This window comes from Pituophis catenifer, unplaced genomic scaffold (assembly GCF_029215685.1).
Source record: "Pituophis catenifer annectens isolate HBS135680 unplaced genomic scaffold, rPitCat1.0.hap2 SCAF_4, whole genome shotgun sequence".
NCBI lineage: Eukaryota > Metazoa > Chordata > Lepidosauria > Squamata > Colubridae > Pituophis > Pituophis catenifer.
In genome coordinates this window covers 3,381,896-3,400,190 of record NW_027256884.1, presented here as the reverse complement: position 1 = coordinate 3,400,190, position 18,295 = coordinate 3,381,896, and the positions used below count along the sequence as shown (strand labels likewise).

At 48.6% G+C, this 18,295-nt stretch overlaps 1 protein-coding gene across 1 annotated transcript; it reads left to right on the top strand.

The window, feature by feature from the left end:
• Positions 1–5,815: 5,815 nt before the first annotated feature.
• Positions 5,816–16,492, top strand: PCDH8 (protocadherin 8). Its single transcript, XM_070943145.1, has 3 exons — positions 5,816–8,350; positions 9,449–9,656; positions 16,119–16,492. Exons 1-3 carry the CDS (start codon positions 5,816–5,818, stop codon positions 16,490–16,492), a joined length of 3,117 nt encoding a protein of 1,038 aa, XP_070799246.1.
• The last annotated feature ends 1,803 nt before the right edge of the window (positions 16,493–18,295 follow it).

The following is an 18,295-nucleotide window of genomic DNA, read 5'->3' as shown; positions in this document are numbered from 1 at the left end:
GAAGGATGGAGGGAGGGAAGGAAAAGGGAGGGAGGGAAAAAAGGAGGGAAGAAAAGAGGGAGGGAGGGGAGGAGAAGGGAGGGAGGAAGCAGGGAGGGAGAGAAGGAGGGAGGGAGAGAGGGAAGGAAGGTGTAGGGTCTCCTGCTTGGGTGTGGGGTTGGACTAAATGACCTCCAAGGTCCCTTCCCAATTCTGTTATTTTATTTTTTACATTATTACGCGCGCCTCATTACATCATCAGCCTCTTCCTCTTCCTCATTGGCCAGCAAGACAGCCAATCCGGAGCAACCCGTTCTGTGGCGCATCACCGCCAGCCTTGAGGACTGGAGGTGGTTGGATGAAACTCTGTTGGCTTCCAGATTCGATGGGATTGCAGGTAGTCCTCCACTTACAACCACAATTGAGCCCGACATTTCTGTTGTTGAGCAGGACATTTGTTGCGTGAGTTTCGCCCCATTTTATGACCTTTCTTATCTCTGTTGTTAAGTGAACCGCTGCCGTTGATAAAATTAGTAACCCTGGTTGTTAAGCGAAATTCCTCGTTGACCTTGCTTGTCAGAAGGTCGCAAAAGGGGATCACGTGACCCAGCAATGGTCATAGGTATGAGTCAGTTGCCGAGGGCCTGAATTTGAATCACGCGACCTTGGGGATGCTGCAAAGGTCGTAGGTGTGGAAAACGGCCATAAGTCGCTTTTCTCGGTGCCATGGTTAACGGTCATTAAATGAACTATTGTAAGTCAAGGACTAACCTGCATACAATTCTGTGTTAGGATGGAGTTGCCTCCGGTTTATTCAGCGCTAAACCAACCAATTTAGCCTCCGGGCTCTTGCTGTTCCTGGGAGATTTTAATTGCTTGTAACTCACCGCATTGTATTTCTATTAATTTATTGTAATTGCTTATTTAATCACCTCTAGATCTGCTCATCCAGCGAGGGGGATTAACGCTGCTTCTGCAACTTCGGAGAAGATCTCACGGAAACCAGAGGGACTTCTTTCCAAATAAACCCAGAAAGAACCAAAATGGTTGCTTAGACCAGGACTCGGCAATCCGTGGCTCTGGAGCCACGTGTGGCTCTTTCATTCCTCTGCTGCGGCTCCCTGTTGCCAGTTGGCTCCACAATTGATAGGGCTTTCGGTTAGGATAGGTAGAGGAAAAAGGATGCCGCGCTAGGAGGAGACTCTATGGTGGGGGAACCGGACTTCCGGTCGGCTCCAGAATTGAACGGGGGGCTTCCTGTTAGGACCTTTGTGGCTCTTTGAGCGTTTAAGGTTGCCGACCTCTGGCTTAGACAAATTGACAAGGGACGTCCAGTAGATTGGCTGGTCCCATCCAACTAATGTTCCTCACCTTGACGCTGATGGTACTAAAATGGAAGGGGGCAACCGTGTCCTGGATGACTAAGCATCTCCATAGATGTGGACCATTTGACAAGCAAAGTCAACGGGGAAACCCCTCCCCAAAAATCAAAGGCCAAGATAGTCCAGTTGCCTTTTCAAAAGCATTTCCCTCCCCACATCCTTTGCGTCCTTCCTTATCCATCTCTTGAGTTCCTTTCACACACCCAAGAAGTTCTCCATCTCTTGCTTTTAACCTCAGATTCAGGGTTCCAGTTTGACAGTACTCTGAAATTTTATTTTGTTGGGTTGGGTTGTATTGTATTGTATTGTATTGCTATCAACATAATAGTTTTAAATTGGGGTATTTAAATTTTCTGGGGTTTTAAATTTGAGCCAAATTTATTTAATTATTTTAAATTTTAATCGCTGTTTTGTCTTGTGTTTTTAAATAGGCTGTACACCGCCCTGAGTCCTTTGGGAGAAGGGCAGTATAGAAATAAAATTATTATTATTATTATTATTATTATTATTATTATTATTATTATTATTATTATTATTATTATATTGTATTAGACTGTATTGTATTGTATTGTATTGCATTGCATTGTACTGCATTACATTGCATTGCATTGCATTGCATTGCATTGTATTATTTTATTCTATTTTATTTATTTTACTTTATTATTATTTTACTTTATTATTATTATTTTATTATTATTATTTTATTTTATCATTATTATTTTTTTATTTTATTTTCTTCATTGAAAATGAAACTCAGTCAACTGAACATTCAAAAATGCATCAGAAAATACCATTGACTAATGGTTGATTCGGGTTGCTGCCAGCGTCCTAGGTACCAACCAAGTTCCTTCTTAAAATATATGATGTTCCGAGTAGCACAGTTTATTATTATTATTATTATTATTATTATTATTATTATTATTATTATTATTATTATTATTATTATTATTATTATTTAATCTGTAGTGAGATTCATAGCCTTTGAGGCTGGTTAATAGCTCAGCTTATTATTATTATTATTGTTGTTGTGGTTGTTATTATTATTATTATTATTATTATTATTATTATTATTATATTATATTTTATTTTTTGTCCATCTCACTGCCCTGGGCAGCTTGCAACAATAAAACAGAGGAAAAATAGTAAAAGAGAAAAAAAAAATTAAAACTAACCAATGCACATGAATATAAGCCGAGTGGCGGCTGAGGTTTTTTTTTATTATTATTATTTTCCTCCTTGCAATGTCTAAAACTTAAGGATGAGTCTGGCAGGGGGCTTTTGTGACTTCTTTGCCCGTTTCCCTGTTCCTGTCAGTTTCAATCACTTTCGCTTCTCCTGACCTGGGAGAGAGAGAGAGATGATTGGCCAGCAGCTAGTCAGTTTCGGTTATTCCACTCTAGATTTCCTGCCTTGGCTGCGTTTCTTTTCTTCTTCCGTGGGGCTATTTCTGAGGCCTACGGTTTTTTCTTATTTCGCGTAATTTTCACTAAGGAAGCGCCCCAAAGGGAAGTTGGGGAGAGGGGGGGTTGGGGAGGAGGAAGGGGAAGCTACAGAGACAGTCCTACCATGTTTTTGCTGAAATCTCAGTCGGTGATGCTTTCATGCATCATGGCAAACTCATGGCTGGGGTCAGTTGGTCATTTGGCAGGGGCAAGCTAGGCCGGCCCTTATTTTGGGGAACTGACATTAACTGCGGAGGAGGGGACAGCAAGAGGAGGGGGAGCGGGAAAGAAGAGGAGGGAAGTTGGAGAGGATGGGAGAGGGGAGAACAGAGGAGAAGCGGGAAGAGTAGAGATGAGGGGAGGGAAAGGGAGAGTGGAGAAGAAAGGGGAAGGGAGACGAGAGGATAGAGGGAGGGAGGGGAGAAGAGAGAAGGAGGGGAAGGGGGAGAGGAAAGCAGAGGAGAAAAGAGGAGAGATGAAGGGAGGGAAAGGGAGAGTGGAGAGGAGATAGGAGAGGAGAGGAGAGATGAAGGGAGGGGAGGGGAGAGGAGAGGAGAGATGAAGGGAGGGGGAGGGGAGAGGAGAGGAGAGATGAAGGGAGGGGAGGGGAGAGGAGAGGAGAGGTAAAGAAGAGGAGGGAAGAGGGAGAGGGAGAGGATGGGAGAGGATGGGAGAGCAGAGGAGAAGATAGGAGAGGAGAGATGAGGGGAGAGGAGAGGAGAGAAAAGGGGAAGGGAGAGGACAGAGGGACGGAGGGGAAAGATGAGAGGGAGGGGAGAAGAGAGAGGGAGGGAAAGGGGGAGGGAGAGGAAAGCAGAGGAGAAAAGAGGAGAGATGAAGGGAGGCGAGAGGAGAGGAGAGAGGGAGAGAGGTGAAGGGAGAGGAGAGGTAAAGAAGAGGAGGGGAGAGGGAGAGGGAGAGGGAAAGAGACAGGAGAGGATGGGAGAGCAGAGGAGAAGATAGGAGAGGAGAGATGAGGGGAAGGGAGAGGAGAGGACAGGACAGAGGGACGGAGGGGAAAGATGAGAGGGAGGGGAGAAGAGAGAGGGAGGGGAAGGGGGAGGGAGAGGAAAGCAGAGGAGAAAAGAGGAGAGATGAGGGGAGGGAGGGAGGTGAAAGGAGAGAGGGAGAGGAGAAAGGGAAGGGAAGGAGAGGGAGATGAGAAGAGAGGTGGGGGGAGGGCTAGAGAGGAGGCCCTCTTCTCCCCGTCCTTCCCTCCCCTGCCAAATTTAATTCCATTTAATTCTGAATTAGGAGGCTGGGGACCCTAGAGAGACCCCTCTGGGGTTAAGGCAGCTTAACCCGGGATTCCCTAGAGAGCGACTGGCACTTCTGCCCCTCCCCCACTCCAAACGCTCAGCTTCCCATGCTCAGTCCCTTGTATTTCGGGGGGGGGGGTTGCGAGAGGGGGGGCAGCCAAGGGGCTTGCTCCTTTTTCCTGCGCTCAGCCCCATTGCCGACCAGAGGCTGCGATGTCTCTCGGGGCGGGAGTTCTTGGCCAAACCTGGTTGTCGGAGCGTGTCATGTCGTCTGAACGCGGGCAGGGAGCGAGTGGGGAGAGGGGGGCAGCGGGTCCAAGCAGGGGGGGGGCTTAGCGCAAGACGCGCGAAGGGAGGCGGCTCTTTCCCGCCCCCTTCGCCGCTTTCTCCGCGCAGCTCTGCTCCCTCCGCGTTGGAAGCGAAGAGCTGCCTCGGGAACCGGCCGCCTCGGCTCGCTGCTTCTTCCCCGCGTCCTGCCGCACCCCGGAGCCGCTACACCTTCCAGGTGCGATCGGGGCTTGGTTTGAGGGTCCGGCTTGGGTTTAGAGGGTCTCTCTCTCTCTCTCTCGCCCCCACCCCCCCAAAAAAAGCCCGGTCGGGTTTTCCAAAGGAAGGCGGGGTAGGGGGCAACAGGGAGCCCCCTTCCCCGAGATCCCCCCTCCCCGCGAGCCCGGAGGAAAGGGTCAGCCCCCATCCCGCCCACCCACCCCCTCTTCTCCCCACCGTAGGTTGGAGCGCCAGGGCAGCGGAGGGGTGGGTAGGGGGGGCTTTTGAAGGGAACCGAGCGGGTTCCCCTCCGCCCCTCCATCCCAGGGCATTAAGGCAGATTTGGGGCGGGGGGCGTCTTCGACAGGCGGACTCCGCGCTCTCCCTGCTCGCTTCTCCCTCGTTCTTCCTTCCTTCCCCCCACCCCACCCGACCCTGCCAGCAGCCCCCTCCCTCTCTTTTCCCGCTTCACATAGAGACAGGGCGCTTGCTTGCTTGCTTGGCCAACTGGGGGACTGACGACCCCCTCCCCCTTCCCCCCCGTTGGTTGGAAGTGCGTTGGGCAAGGACCCGGCTCCAAGAGCCCCTCTCCCGTGGGGGGGAGCGCAGGGACCCTCTCCCTTGAACCCCAGGGCGCGCTCCGAAGACTCCAGCCCGCTTAACGAAAGACGAGGACTGCGCCGGCTCCCACGGACGGCCAAGAGGGTCTCCCCGGAGTAGCCCCCCTGCCCCGCTGGATCCAAGAGGGGCAGGACGACCCGAAAAGCCCAAGACCCCGAAGTCCGTGGTTTTTCCCGGGTCGGGTTTTTTTCCTCCCTTTCGTGGGATGCAGAGCCGACCCTCCCTCGGCTGAGTGGGGGGGGGTCTTTCTACCCCATCGATCGCCCTATTCCTGATCTAAAGAATTTTCGACGGGGGTGGGGGTCCCGGGAGGAACCCCGAGCCGCGATTGGCTGCCTGGCGACGTTCATTTGCATACCCTCGCCTATTAAAGAGCGGAGGCGGGGAGGGTCCGTCTTTAGTAGCCCAAAGAAGCGAGGCAGGGCGCAGTCGGAGCAGGTGCCCGCGGGGAGAAAGAAGCCAGCGCTCCTGGAAACGGGTTCGATGCGGGGCGGGGGCGCCCGGCTGACAGGCTCCGGGGAGGATTGACAATCGGACAGCCGGGAAAGGGGGCTTGGCTGGCTCGCCCCCTCCTCTTGCCTGCCTGCCTGCTTTTCTTTTCTCTCTTTCTCTCTTTTTTTTTTTTGCGTTTGGCAGCGAGCGAAGCATGGGCGCCCGCAAAGACGGCGGCTCCCCGGCCGTGCCAAGCCCCCCGACGGGCATCCTCTGCCTGGCTTTGCTGCTGCTGCTCGCCTCGGCGGTGGGCAAGACGATTCGCTACCACACCTACGAAGAAGAGCCTCCCGGCACGGTGATCGGGACCTTGGCCGACGAGCTTTCCGTGAAAGGGGCGGCTGGAGGAGAGAGAACTTTCCGGCTGGTGAAGGCGCCGGGCAACGGGTCGCTGGTGCGAGTGCGGGAGCGGGACGGGCAGCTGAGCGTGGGGCCGGAGCGGCTGGACCGGGAGCAGCTGTGCGGCCCGTCGGAGGCGCCCTGCGTGCTGGCCCTGGACGTGCTGAGCCTGGGCGGGGGAGCCCCGGCGCCGCCGTTCCGCCTGGTGCACGTGGAGCTGGAGGTGCGGGACCTGAACGACCACGCGCCGCGCTTCCCGCAGCCCGCCGTGGCCCTGGAGGTGTCGGAGAGCGCGGCGCCCGGCACCCGCCTGCCGCTGCCCCTGGCGCACGACCCGGACGCCGGCTCCAACGGGCTGCAGAGCTTCGCCCTCTCGCCGGGCAGCCCCTTCGGGCTGGAGGCGCAGCGGCGCGCCGACGGGCTCCGCTGCGCCGAGCTGGTGCTGCTGCGCGAGCTGGACCGGGAGGCGCAGGCCGGCTACCGGCTGGAGCTGGTGGCCAAGGACGGCGGGAGCCCCGCGCGCTCGGGGACGGCCACGCTCAGCGTGCGCGTGCTGGACGCCAACGACAACGCGCCCGCCTTCCCCCGGGGCGCGCTCCTGAGCCTGGAGCTGCCCGAGGACGCGCCGCCGGGCGCGCTGCTGCTGGAGCTGGAGGCGGCCGACGCCGACGAGGGCGCCAACGGGCAGCTGCTCTACGCCTGGGGCAGCCAGGTGCCCGCCGAGGCCCGCCGCCTCTTCAGCCTCGACCCGCTCTCGGGCCGCCTGGCCCTGCGCGCCCCCGTCGACTACGAGCTCCAGCGCGCCTACGAGCTGGACGTGCGGGTCAGCGACCGCGGCGCCAGCCCGCTGGCCGCCGCCTGCAAGGTCCTGGTGCGCCTGCTGGACGTCAACGACAACGCGCCCGCCCTGGCCGTCAGCGCCCTGGCCCTGGCCGCGCCCGCGGAGCCCGGGGAGGCCGGCTGGGCGGCGGCGGTCAGCGAGGCGGCGCCGGCGCAGAGCCTGGTGGCGCTGGTCAGCACCTCGGACAGCGACGCGGGCGCCAACGGCCAGGTGCGCTGCGCCCTCCTGCCCGCGCCCCACCAGCCCTTCGCCCTGCAGCGCGCCGACGACGCCGACAGCTACCTGCTGCTCACCACCGGCGCCCTGGACCGCGAGCGCCTGCCCGAGTACAACCTCACGCTGGTGGCCGAGGACCTGGGCTCGCCCCCCGCCAAGACCGTCCGCTCGCTCACCGTCCGCGTGGCCGACGAGAACGACAACGCCCCGCGCTTCGCCAAGGCGCGCTACGAGGTGGCCCTGCCGGAGAACAACCCCCCGGGGGCCTACCTCACCACCGTCCTGGCCTCCGACCCCGACCTGGGACCCAACGGCAAGGTGACCTACAGTCTGCTGGACAACCAAATCATGGGCGCCTCTATCTCTACCTACGTTTCGGTAGATGCGGGCACAGGAGCTATCTACGCCCTCCGGTCTTTCAATTATGAGATCCTGAAGGAGATGGAGTTGTCCATCCAAGCTACGGATGGAGGATCTCCTTCGCTTTCCAGTACGGCCTTGGTCAAGGTACGGGTGATGGACCAAAACGATAATGCTCCCGTCATCTCTTCTCCTGCACTCACCAATGGGTCACTTGAGATTGGGGTCTCCAGCAGAGCTTCCCGAGACTCCCTGGTTGTCCACATCAAAGCCAGAGATGCAGACGAGGGCACCAGCTCAGAGCTGAGCTTCACGTTCTCAGAGGATCCCCAGCAACAGGAAAGATCCCTGGATCTTTTTGCCATCAACCAGAAAACAGGGGAGGTCATGCTGCGGAGGAGCTTATCTGAAGAACAGCTGGGCCAAGTCTACCCTTTGCTCCTCACCGTGGGTGACAATGGGCTGCCACCTCTCTCCACTACCGTGGCGGTCAACTTCCTGGTGACTGCCTCACCGCCTCCATCTAGTGGCCAGGAGTCCATGGCCAAGCCCAGTTCTTGGGACGACCAACCTTTGCAATGGGATGTCCCTTTAATCGTCATCATTATCCTGGCGGGAAGTTGTACGTTGCTCTTGGTGGCCATCATCACCATCGCCACCACGTGCAATCGGCGTAAGAAGGAGAAGAAGGTGGTCTTGGATGAACCTCTCGACACTTCTCATCTGGAGAAGGGGCACGAGGAGGGAAGTACCAGTGACGGTGCCCTCAATCCCTCCAGTCCTCACTTCGACGTCCATTCCTTCCCCAGCAAATCTTCTTTCGCTAGTCCAGAGCCTTCTCCGGCCAGTGAAGATATCCCAGCATCTGAGAACAGCCGAGAAACCAACAGCCTCTACGACAGCCAGAGCCGACTGCGAGGAGCGAACGCAGAGGTAACCTTCTACACCTTCTCTTGCTGGGTGGAGAGAAGGAAAATTACCTTGCTGGTTGCACCTTAACTTACCTCTGAAGGTCAAAGAAGTAATTAATAACAAGGCAGGAACGTAGTACTCATCAGCCTGTTGAGAGATTCATTGAACGCAAGTAATGTGGCTTAGAATTTGAGGTATTAGCCATCCAGGTGGGTTAGGTAGCTTCAAGGGGTTTGAAAGTCACATACAGGTAGCCCTCGACCTACGACCGCAATTGAGCCCCAAATTTCCGTCACTAAGTGAAACATTGGTTCATTTTTTTTGCCCCTTCTTGTCACCGTTGTTAAGTGAATCCACCACGATCGTTAATTGAGTAACATGGTTGTTAAGTGAATCTGGTTTTCCTGTGGTGAGAAGGTCACAAAAGGGGAACAAGGGCACTGCGACTGTCATAAATGTGAACCAATTTGCCCAGTGTCTGAATTTGGATCATGTGACTCTGGGGATGCTGCATTAGTCGAAAGTGTGAAAAACGATAAGTTCCTTTTATCAGCACCAAATGGTCACTAAATGAATTATTGTAAATCAAGGACTGCCTGTATTTGGGGGGGAGGGGGGCTTGAGGCTATAGATTAGCTTGTTTTTTTATTATTATTTTCAATTATTTTGTATTTATGAAATGCATGGGCTGCCCATCTTAAGAAGGTGAGTGCATAGAATTCTTTATTGGCCAAGAGTGATTGGGGACACACGGAATTTGTCTTCGGTGCATAAACTCTCAGTGTGCATAAAAGCTATAAGTGATAAATCATAGTCATCATAATAATACAGTCATCGTAAAACATAAGGTACAACACTTGAGTGGTAGAATCAACATAAATCGTCCTAGGAAACTAAATAAAACAATACAAATCGTAAAGATACGAGCAACAAAGTTATAGTCGTAAGTAGAAAAGGAGACAGGCAATAGGAAAGACGAGAAAGAAGCATATTAATACAGCCTTACTAAATATATTATCCACTGTTAACGTTCTTTCTTCTGACCATAACTGTGCCTTTTCTTTATTTCTGTCGTCTCTTCTCCAACCCTCCCTCTCCCTCCTTGGTGGCCCCCTCCAGTCTTACACTTCGACCCCTAGTTACAGCAAAGAACCAGCGGCCCCGGTCCCCATTTGGAAGGGCCACTCCTTCAACACCTTATCCGGTAGGGAAGGAGAAAAATTCAGCGGGAAGGACAGCGGCAAAGGGGACAGTGACTTCAACGACAGCGACTCCGACATCAGTGGAGACCCTCTTAAGAAGGACCTCATCACTCACATGCAGAACGGTAAAGATTTATTTCAAACCCCCCTCTCTCTCCCCCCCCCCCTTAGCGGATCGACCATGTCACGGAGAGATCAAAGGGTTTCTTCTTAAAAACCGAGAGGGATGTTCATTGCAAATCACCTCTAATGACCTAAATATCCATCATCCGTTTGGGGAACGCTCCTTCGAAGCTAGGATCACGCTGAGCTGCAGCCTGTGCTATTCTTCCTAGTTGCTAGCGAGATCTCTTGGGGCCTGAGGTACCCGTGGGGCAGGAGATACCGCATGCATCCGCCCCCACTGGAACAGATTCACTTTAATTAAGTATTGCGTTATCCTGCTCGCGAGAGAAGGATGCTCCATTCCCCACGACAATCCTTTGAGGCTTAGAGATGGTGACTCATAAAAGGTCACTAAGAAAACTTCACGGTTGAGTAGAGATGCGAGCCCCGTTTGCTTGGCTCTAGTAAAATATATGGTTTGAGTAGAGACGTGAGCCCAGTTTACTTGGCTCTAGTAAAATATATGGTTTGAGTAGAGACATGAGCCCAGTTTACTTGGCTCTAGTAAAATACATGGTTTGAGTAGAGATATGAGCCCAGTTTACTTGGCTCTAGTAAAATACATGGTTTGAGTAGAGACGTGAGCCCAGTTTACTTGGCTCTAGTAAAATACATGGTTTGAGTAGAGACGTGAGCCCAGTTTACTTGGCTCTAGTAAAATACATGGTTTGAGTAGAGACGTGAGCCCAGTTTATTTGGCTCTAGTAAAATACATGGTTTGAGTAGAGATGTGAGCCTGATTTGCTTGGCTCTGGTAAAACACATGGTTTGAGTAGAGATATGAGGCTGTTTGCTTGCTTTGGTAAAAAACATGGTTTTGCAAGATCTAATCTGGGTTGGCCCTCAAGGATGGGCTCCAGCACAAGTCCGAAAGCTCAGAAGACTAAATCTCTGGTCCTGTTGACTGACCCAAATTGGATCTTGCGACATTTATCTTGGGACACGTACATTTGCCTTCGTTCATAGATGGTTTCGTTTCCAAATCAGGTTAGAAGATGGATTCTTTACAATTGCTGACTTCTCCACTGTTTGGTCACCATTGAAAATGGAAGGCGTTCTTAGAGTAGAGATCAGTTTTTTCTTCGTAACTAAAAGGGGGAAATTGCAACTGGAAACATGCATGGTGAGAAGGAAACACTGCATTAGACTAGAAGCAGTGTCTCTCAACCCTTGGCCATTCGAGATGTGTTGTCTTCTTCTTCCAGAGCATAACCATTTGGTGGGAATTGACCCATACGTCTAAAAATTGCAACAGTGAGAAACTCTAAGTTGGAGGAACCTGGTTTTCTCACATTACAGGATTTCACTTGGTGTAGTGTCCTTGATCGGTGGCAATGCAGACTGAGTTGGACAACAGCTGGAATCCCAACCACAGCTAAAGGGCCACTTCTGCTTTATAACTTCCCTGAACGCTGTTGTTGTGATGTACGAGCTGAAACGAGGAACGTGGACCAAGGAGATGTGATGAAGGTCACAAGATCACCTGACCAAGTTATCATTGCTTTGCCTAGCCTACTTCTACTTTTCGTGGATCTTATAATAAAACTAGGAAGGCAGCTATTATTTCATTTCATTCTGAGTTTTCATAGGCATACAAGTAGACCTCAACTTACGACCATTCGGTTTACAGTCATCCAAAGTTACATTGCTGGGGGGAAAAATGGGTCCTTGCACTTACGACCATCCCAGCATCAACATTGCAATCATCAACATTGCAATTACAACCGTGATCAAAATTTTAGGCGCTTGGAAGCCATCATGTAGTTGCTGCATCCTGGGGTCTTTTGATGGCTAGTTACAACTTTCCCAGATGGCTTCTGACGAGCAAAGTTAGTGACGAAAGATGGATTTGCATAACGACCACATGATTTAAAGACATGACCTAAAAATCCAGCTTGGAAAAACCGGGCCCCATTCCCTTAACTCTTTAACAATCCCACATTTCTTAGTGATGGAAATTGTGGTTGTGTGTTGAAGATTGCTTGTAAAGTATATCCCTAGGTGATTTGCTCAGTTTTCAAAACAGTTCTGTTTTATTCCCTGATACTTTTCATTTGGCATATATTTGTCCATTGTTACTCCCATCCATGTTCATTCCTCCCCCCCCCTTGGGGAACTTAGAAGGGATAAAAACAGAGATATAAATAACACTGCCCCAAAGCGAAAAACCAAGTTATTTTAACCATATTTACATTTTTTAAAAAATTGCTTTGGATTAGTTTCCCCAGTCAAGAACTCCTAGAAGCGATGAGAATTGTAGGTGGATATATGTTGAGGACAGTAGGAGTGGTGCGGTGGCCTTGAGATGGAGCTCTCGCCTCACAATCAGGAGGCTGTGAGTTCGATCCTAGGTAGAGGCAGATATTTCTCTCTCTGGGCACAATGAGAATGTATCTGCTGAACAAAACTCCGTACTGGCAACAGGAAGGGCATCCAGCCAGTAATCACTCAGCTCCATTCAGTTTCCCGGACTCCATCCCATAAGGGATTTATTATTTTATTTATTTATTATTTTATTTATGCAATTTATATGCCGCCCTATCTCCGAGGACTCAGGGCGGCTCACAACGGTAAAATGCATAGTTCCTTATTAAAACAATATAAAATTAAAACCCAATTTAAAACAGTTTAAAATTCATTAAAAATTATGCGGTCATTAAAAGCTGATGATGATATGTTGAGGACAGTAGATCTGGGGGAAAGTAGATGATTGATTTTGAGAAGCCAGTTTTGGATATTTACACCCTCAACTCTAGGCTACATGCTTGCTTCTCTCCCTCCTCCCAAATTATAGGAACAGAACCGTTTAATTACACAGAATTGGTCAATATTGTTTCCTGGGAATTTAGCAATCTTGTCTAGATGACAGCCAAACGATGGTAGAATTTTGATAATGTTACAGATATTTTCATGTGTGAAAGATCATGTACCTAACTATACAATTTCCTCAACCATGGATGGTTGAAGTCTTCACTATAGGAAGTCCTTGACTTATGACCACAATTGAGGCCAACATTTCCGTTGCTAAGCGAGACGGTCGTTAAGTGAGCTTTGTCCCATTTTTACCACCTTCCTTGCCACGGTTGTTAAGCGAATCTTTGCCGTTGCTAAGTGAGACACGCGGTTGTTAAGTGAATCCAGCTTCCCCACTGACTTTAATTGCATGAGCCCAGGACACTGCAACCGTCATTTTTTTTTAAAATTGCTTTTAAATTTTGTATGTTGTGTTTTTACCATGGCTGTTCACCGCCCTGAGTCCTGTTGGAGAAGGGCAGTATACAAATTAAATAAATAAATAAATAAATAAATAAATAAATAAATAAATATTATAATAATAATAATAATAATAATAATAATAATAATAATAATAATAATAATAATTAAAAAAAAGAGCCAGTTGCCCACGTCTGAATTTTGATTACGTGACCATGGGAATACTGAAATGGTGGTGTGGAAAATGGTCAAAAATCTATTTTTTCAGGGCCATTGTAACTTCGAACAGTCATTCAACAAATGGTTCTAAGTCAAGGACTGTCAGCAATGGCATGAAAAAAGCTACGGTTCTTTGCAAATTTGAGACCAGTCAATTCATTTGAAAATGAGCATTGAGGAAGAAGATTCATTACAGTCGTGGCCAAGATTGTGGAAACCTTTTGGGAAAAGTGTATTTTCTAAAACTAGCTAATGACACCATTTTTTTTTTTTTTTTGAGTAGTACCATAAAATTATATATCAATGGAAAGATAATTTAATCAAGAATGTAATGCAATTTTTTTTTTAATTTGATTTATATGCCGCCCTTCTCCGGAGACTCAGGGCGGCTTACAATGCGTTAAGCAATAGCCTTCATCCTTTTGTATATTTATGCAAAGTCAGTTTATTGCCCCCACAATCTGGGTCCTCATTTTACCTACCTTAGAAAGGATGGAAGGCTGAGTCAACCTTGAGCCTGGCGAGATTCGAACCTGCAGTAATTGCAGGCAGCTGGTCTTAATAACAAGGTGCTTTAGACCACTGTACTACCAAGGCTCTTCTAAAACTAGCTAATGACACCACTTTTTTTTTTTTAGCAGTACCATAAAATTATATATCAGTGGAAAGATAATTTAATCAAGAATGAAATGCAATAACTTTTAGGAAGGATTTGCTATTAGAACAGCAGTTACGGTGTAAAGAAGAAAAGTGAAACACGTAGAAAAAACAAGATATGCAAAAATGATCACCATAGAAAAAACGAGAGATACAAAAATGATCCCCATGTCAGTTAATACTTAGTTGGGTAACCTTTAGCATGAATGACGGCCTTATAATGTCTTCCCATGGAGTGAATCAAGTCTTTTAGTTCTGCAGCTGTTCTAATGTGAAACCAAGATCGAATGATGGCTTCTATTAACTGGGTTTTATTGCTGGGTCGCTTCTGACTAACCAGTTTCTTTAGTGGGCTCCATAGATTTTCAATTGGGTGAAGGTCTGGGCTATTCCCAGGCCATTCATTCAAGCAGTAAAATATGATTATCTTGAAACGCCAAAAAAAAAGTGGTTTTATTAGCAATCAAACCTCAAAAAGACACTTTTCCCAAAAGGTTTCCACAACTTTGGCCACTACTGTAAATACTCAAATCTGCATATATTTGTCTTACCGGCTACATAAATTAGGGACTTTGAACAGAATAAAAATTAAGCAGCTACACTTTTATTGGATCCTGCTTGAGATTTCTGCTCTTACCTTACGCTTTATCAATAAAATAGCAACTTCTTAATTCCTCCTGGACATCCGGCAACTGATATCCATCCAAATTAAGTTTGGAGTGTCATCTCCAAACCTAGCCATCTTCTTCTGAATCAAAACAGCAGCTCCTTCATGCAAGAATATAATTGATTTTGCTTTGCAGATATGTGTGTGTGAATTTGGGACAAATTTGCTATTAGATGTAAGTGGGAGTGTTCATCCTACTTGGAATTAATAAAGGAGAATACACGTCGATGTACGACCACAACAGAGCCCGAAATTTGTGTCGCAAAGTGAGACATTTGCTTGTTCTGCCCCAGCTACGGACCCAAAGAATGCAGCACACACAAAGTCTGTACAAACCTTAGTTTACTAAATAAACCAGTATTTTACAACAACGGCTGTTAATTAACTGCATTAACAGCTGCCAAGAATTCAAAGAATAATAACTGAAAGTTTACTGTGGCTGGCAGAATGCCCAGAAGCAATTTGCAGGAAGCTGATAAGAAAAGCAAGACAAGACAGGAAGGTATGTGAACGAAGTTGTTCCCTGCAAATTGCTTCAGTCGGGGTTCTGCCTTAAATAGGCTAAGGGAGTGGCCAATTAGCCCCAAACCTTACTCTCGAGGAGACTTCCTCCTGAGGAGCCACTCCTGCCTTTTGGCAGCTCTGCGCGCCCGTACATCGAGAAGAGGCTCCTCCTCTTCATCCTCTTCACTTATGGGAGCTTCTGGAGGTTCTGAAGGCCCTGGCTGAATCCCCGCCTCTGGCACCACATCTTCTCCAGCCTCCTCACTGTCCGACTCGAGCGCCAGCTGCACAGGCTGCTGGCCCAGCACCACACCAGCCTCCTCGCTGTCGGAATCAGCTACTAGCTGCACAGGCCACAAGATTGCTAAGTGAGTTTGCCCCCTTTTATGACCTTTCTTGCCACAGTCGTTAAGTGAATCAGTGCAGTTGTTAAGCAAATCTGGCTTCCCCATTGATTTTGTTTGTCAGAAGGTCGCAAAAGGGGATCACTTCTCACACACACACACACACACACACACACACACACACACACACACACCGGGACACTGCAACGGTCATAAGTAAGAGCCAGTTGCCAAGCACCTGAAGTTTGATCACATGTCCGTGGGGATGCTACAAAGGTTGTAACTCTTAAAAATACGGTCATAAGTCATTGTTTGCAGTGCCGTTGTAACTTTGAATGGTCACTAAATGAACTGCTGTAAGTCGAGGACTACCTGTATTTATAGTTCAGGGTTGAATGAGAGATCCTTGTGGCTCCCTGAGCTGGGTTGTTTTCTTGCAGACGTTTCATGACCCAACTAGGTAACATCATCAGTGCTAGCGATGATGTTATGTAATGCTAGCACTGATGATGTTACCTAGCTGGGTCATGAAAGGTCTGCAAGAAAACAACCCAGCTCAGAGAGCACCAAGAATCTCACAGTCCTCCTCCTCCTCTCTGTCATCTTCCTCCTCCTCTCTGCGTACCCACCCCCCTCCCTTTAGCCCTGATGATGTTACCTAGTTTGGTCATGAAATGTCTGTGAGAGAGCTCAGAGAGCCCCAAGGACCCCTCCTTGCAATTCCTAACATGGTTCCTTGTGTTGCGTGGCCTTTTGGTCTCTTGCATTGCTGTTCACACCTCTACTTTGTCGTTTGCCTTTTTCTTTTTTTTTCCTAGGTTTGTGGGCTTGCACCGCTGAATGCAAACTCCTGGGCCATTCAGACCGATGTTGGAGTCCCTCCTGCGCCCAGACCAACTCTCACACGTCCCCCCACCCCAAAACCCAGCTCTCCACCTTCTGCAGAACCACCTCTTTGCCCCGAGACACCCTCCACCGCGACCACTTCTATCCCGCCCAGCTGCCCAAGACGGTAGGGCTGCAGAGCGTCTACGAGAAGGTTCTCCACCGGGATTACGACAGGACAGTGACTTTGAGGTCTCCTCCTCACCCAGGGAGACTGCCCGACCTCCAGGAGATCTCGGTACCTTTATATGAATCTCCTTCTCACCATTATTTAGGTTCACCTTCCGAGACCAGCAAGAAAGTTTGAATTTCCTCCAGCCCTTAATCAACGTGAACTCTGGGCCACTAGCCCTCTTTGAGGGAACAGACCTGAATTTCTATTTCCAAAAGGCTGCATTGGCAGGGAATGTTTGTTCTCTTCCTCCTTTGCAGCAGGACAGTGACTCTTGAGCATGTGCAAAGTGTCTCTCCCAAGAATTCCAGGAGAGGAAAAAAAAAGACTTTTTATAACTCTTTTGATAAACATTGCTTTCATTCTTTCCATCCCCATCTACGAATGGAGCTAGAAAAGTTCAAACTTCCCCAAGGTATTGTTAACTGGGTTTGATGATGTATATAAGTTTAAGTAAAATGTGCCTTAAAATATAACAACATGTCTATGTACAAATATACTGTACATGCATATCACCTATGGAGGAAAAAAAATGATGTGTCTGTGTATATTTGTACATGCATACACCCGGGATTACATGCATAAACATGTATGTGTTGTACAGATAAACAATGATGTGTAAATTAAGTTGTTGGGAAAAAAAATTTCCAATTGCATTGGTACTGTTTGATATTTGCAAACGAAAATCTCTTGTTAATGTAATTTTTATGAAATGTGGAAGTATTTAACCATTTTCCTGATGTTCCTCCTTCGTTGTCCCCTCACATTCATCCCTTTTTCTTTGAACTTTTCTGTATATCATGTAATGTACTGTTTGTACATAGAGAAATATTCTATTTTTTTATAATAAAACCTAGAGGATCAAATATTCTTTCCAAGGGAAATATTTAAAGACGATACGTTCGGGAAAAGAAAAAAGAGAGAGCCAGAGAAAGCAGTGAAACTTTTAGGAAATCCGTGTTAATGTTAGCTAAGCAATTGCTTGTTGTAAGAAAGACTGCCTTGCCAATTGTGCGTTGTGTTTCTGAAGTCCATGGTGAGCTTCGAACTAAATGTGGATTAATTATTCTGTTGTCACTTTGTATAAAGCACTAATAAAGGTTATGTGTTGGAGGGTTTCGAATATCATGATTCACAGGCCTCAGCAGATAAAATTATTTTTGCCTAGGAAAACCGAGAGTCGTGGAAGCCATCGTAGAAATAATAGCTTCAACCAGTGGTGGGTTCCTCCTGGTTCGGTCCGGTTCGGCCGAGCCGGTAGCGGTGACGATATGACGTCACCGAACTGGTTCTCCCCCCCCCGCCCTCCCCCCCACATTATTCTTACCTTTTATTTGGCCCCACCCCCAATCTATTGCTGCCTCCTGAGTCCCAGCTGATGACTAGAGGGGAAAAAACTGTTTAAACTCTTGCCGGGGGGCTTCAAAGGGCCGCCCTACAGCTGATCAGTGTTAAAAGCAAACAAATGAGTCGGGTCGTAAGTGCAAGGACTGGTCATAAGTGCGAGGACCTTCCAGAAATGACTCTGACCAGCTAGCCATGCCCACCTAGTCACATGATCTCCAAGCCACACCCACAAAATAAGCCACGCCCACAGAACCGGTAGTAAAAAAATTTAGAACCCACCCCTGCGTCAAACCTTAGATCAGTGTTTCTCAACCTTGGTAGTTTGAAGATGGGTGGACTTCAACTCCCAGAATCCCCCAGCCAGCGCTGCTGGCTGGGGGATTCTGGGAGTTGAAGTCCACCCATCTTCAAGCTTCCAAGGTTGAGAAACACTGCCTTAGATGAATTCACCTCTTGCATTCTTAGAGGGAATGCAATGAACGACAAAATCCTACAAAAAGTAGCTCATGTTTAGAAATAGCCCACCGTTCCCCTGATCGTGCGTTCTGATTTGATGTTACTCAAATCAGGAAATGGCTCAAATTAGGAAGG

Coding starts and splice junctions, on each gene's coding strand:
- PCDH8 (XM_070943145.1), top strand. CDS start 5,816: ATGGGCGCCCGCAAAGACGGCGGCTCCCCGGCCGTGCCAAGCCCCCCG. Junction 8,351..9,448: donor TGCGAGGAGCGAACGCAGAG/GTAACCTTCTAC, acceptor GGCCCCCTCCAG/TCTTACACTTCGACCCCTAG. Junction 9,657..16,118: donor CATCACTCACATGCAGAACG/GTAAAGATTTAT, acceptor TTTTTTTCCTAG/GTTTGTGGGCTTGCACCGCT.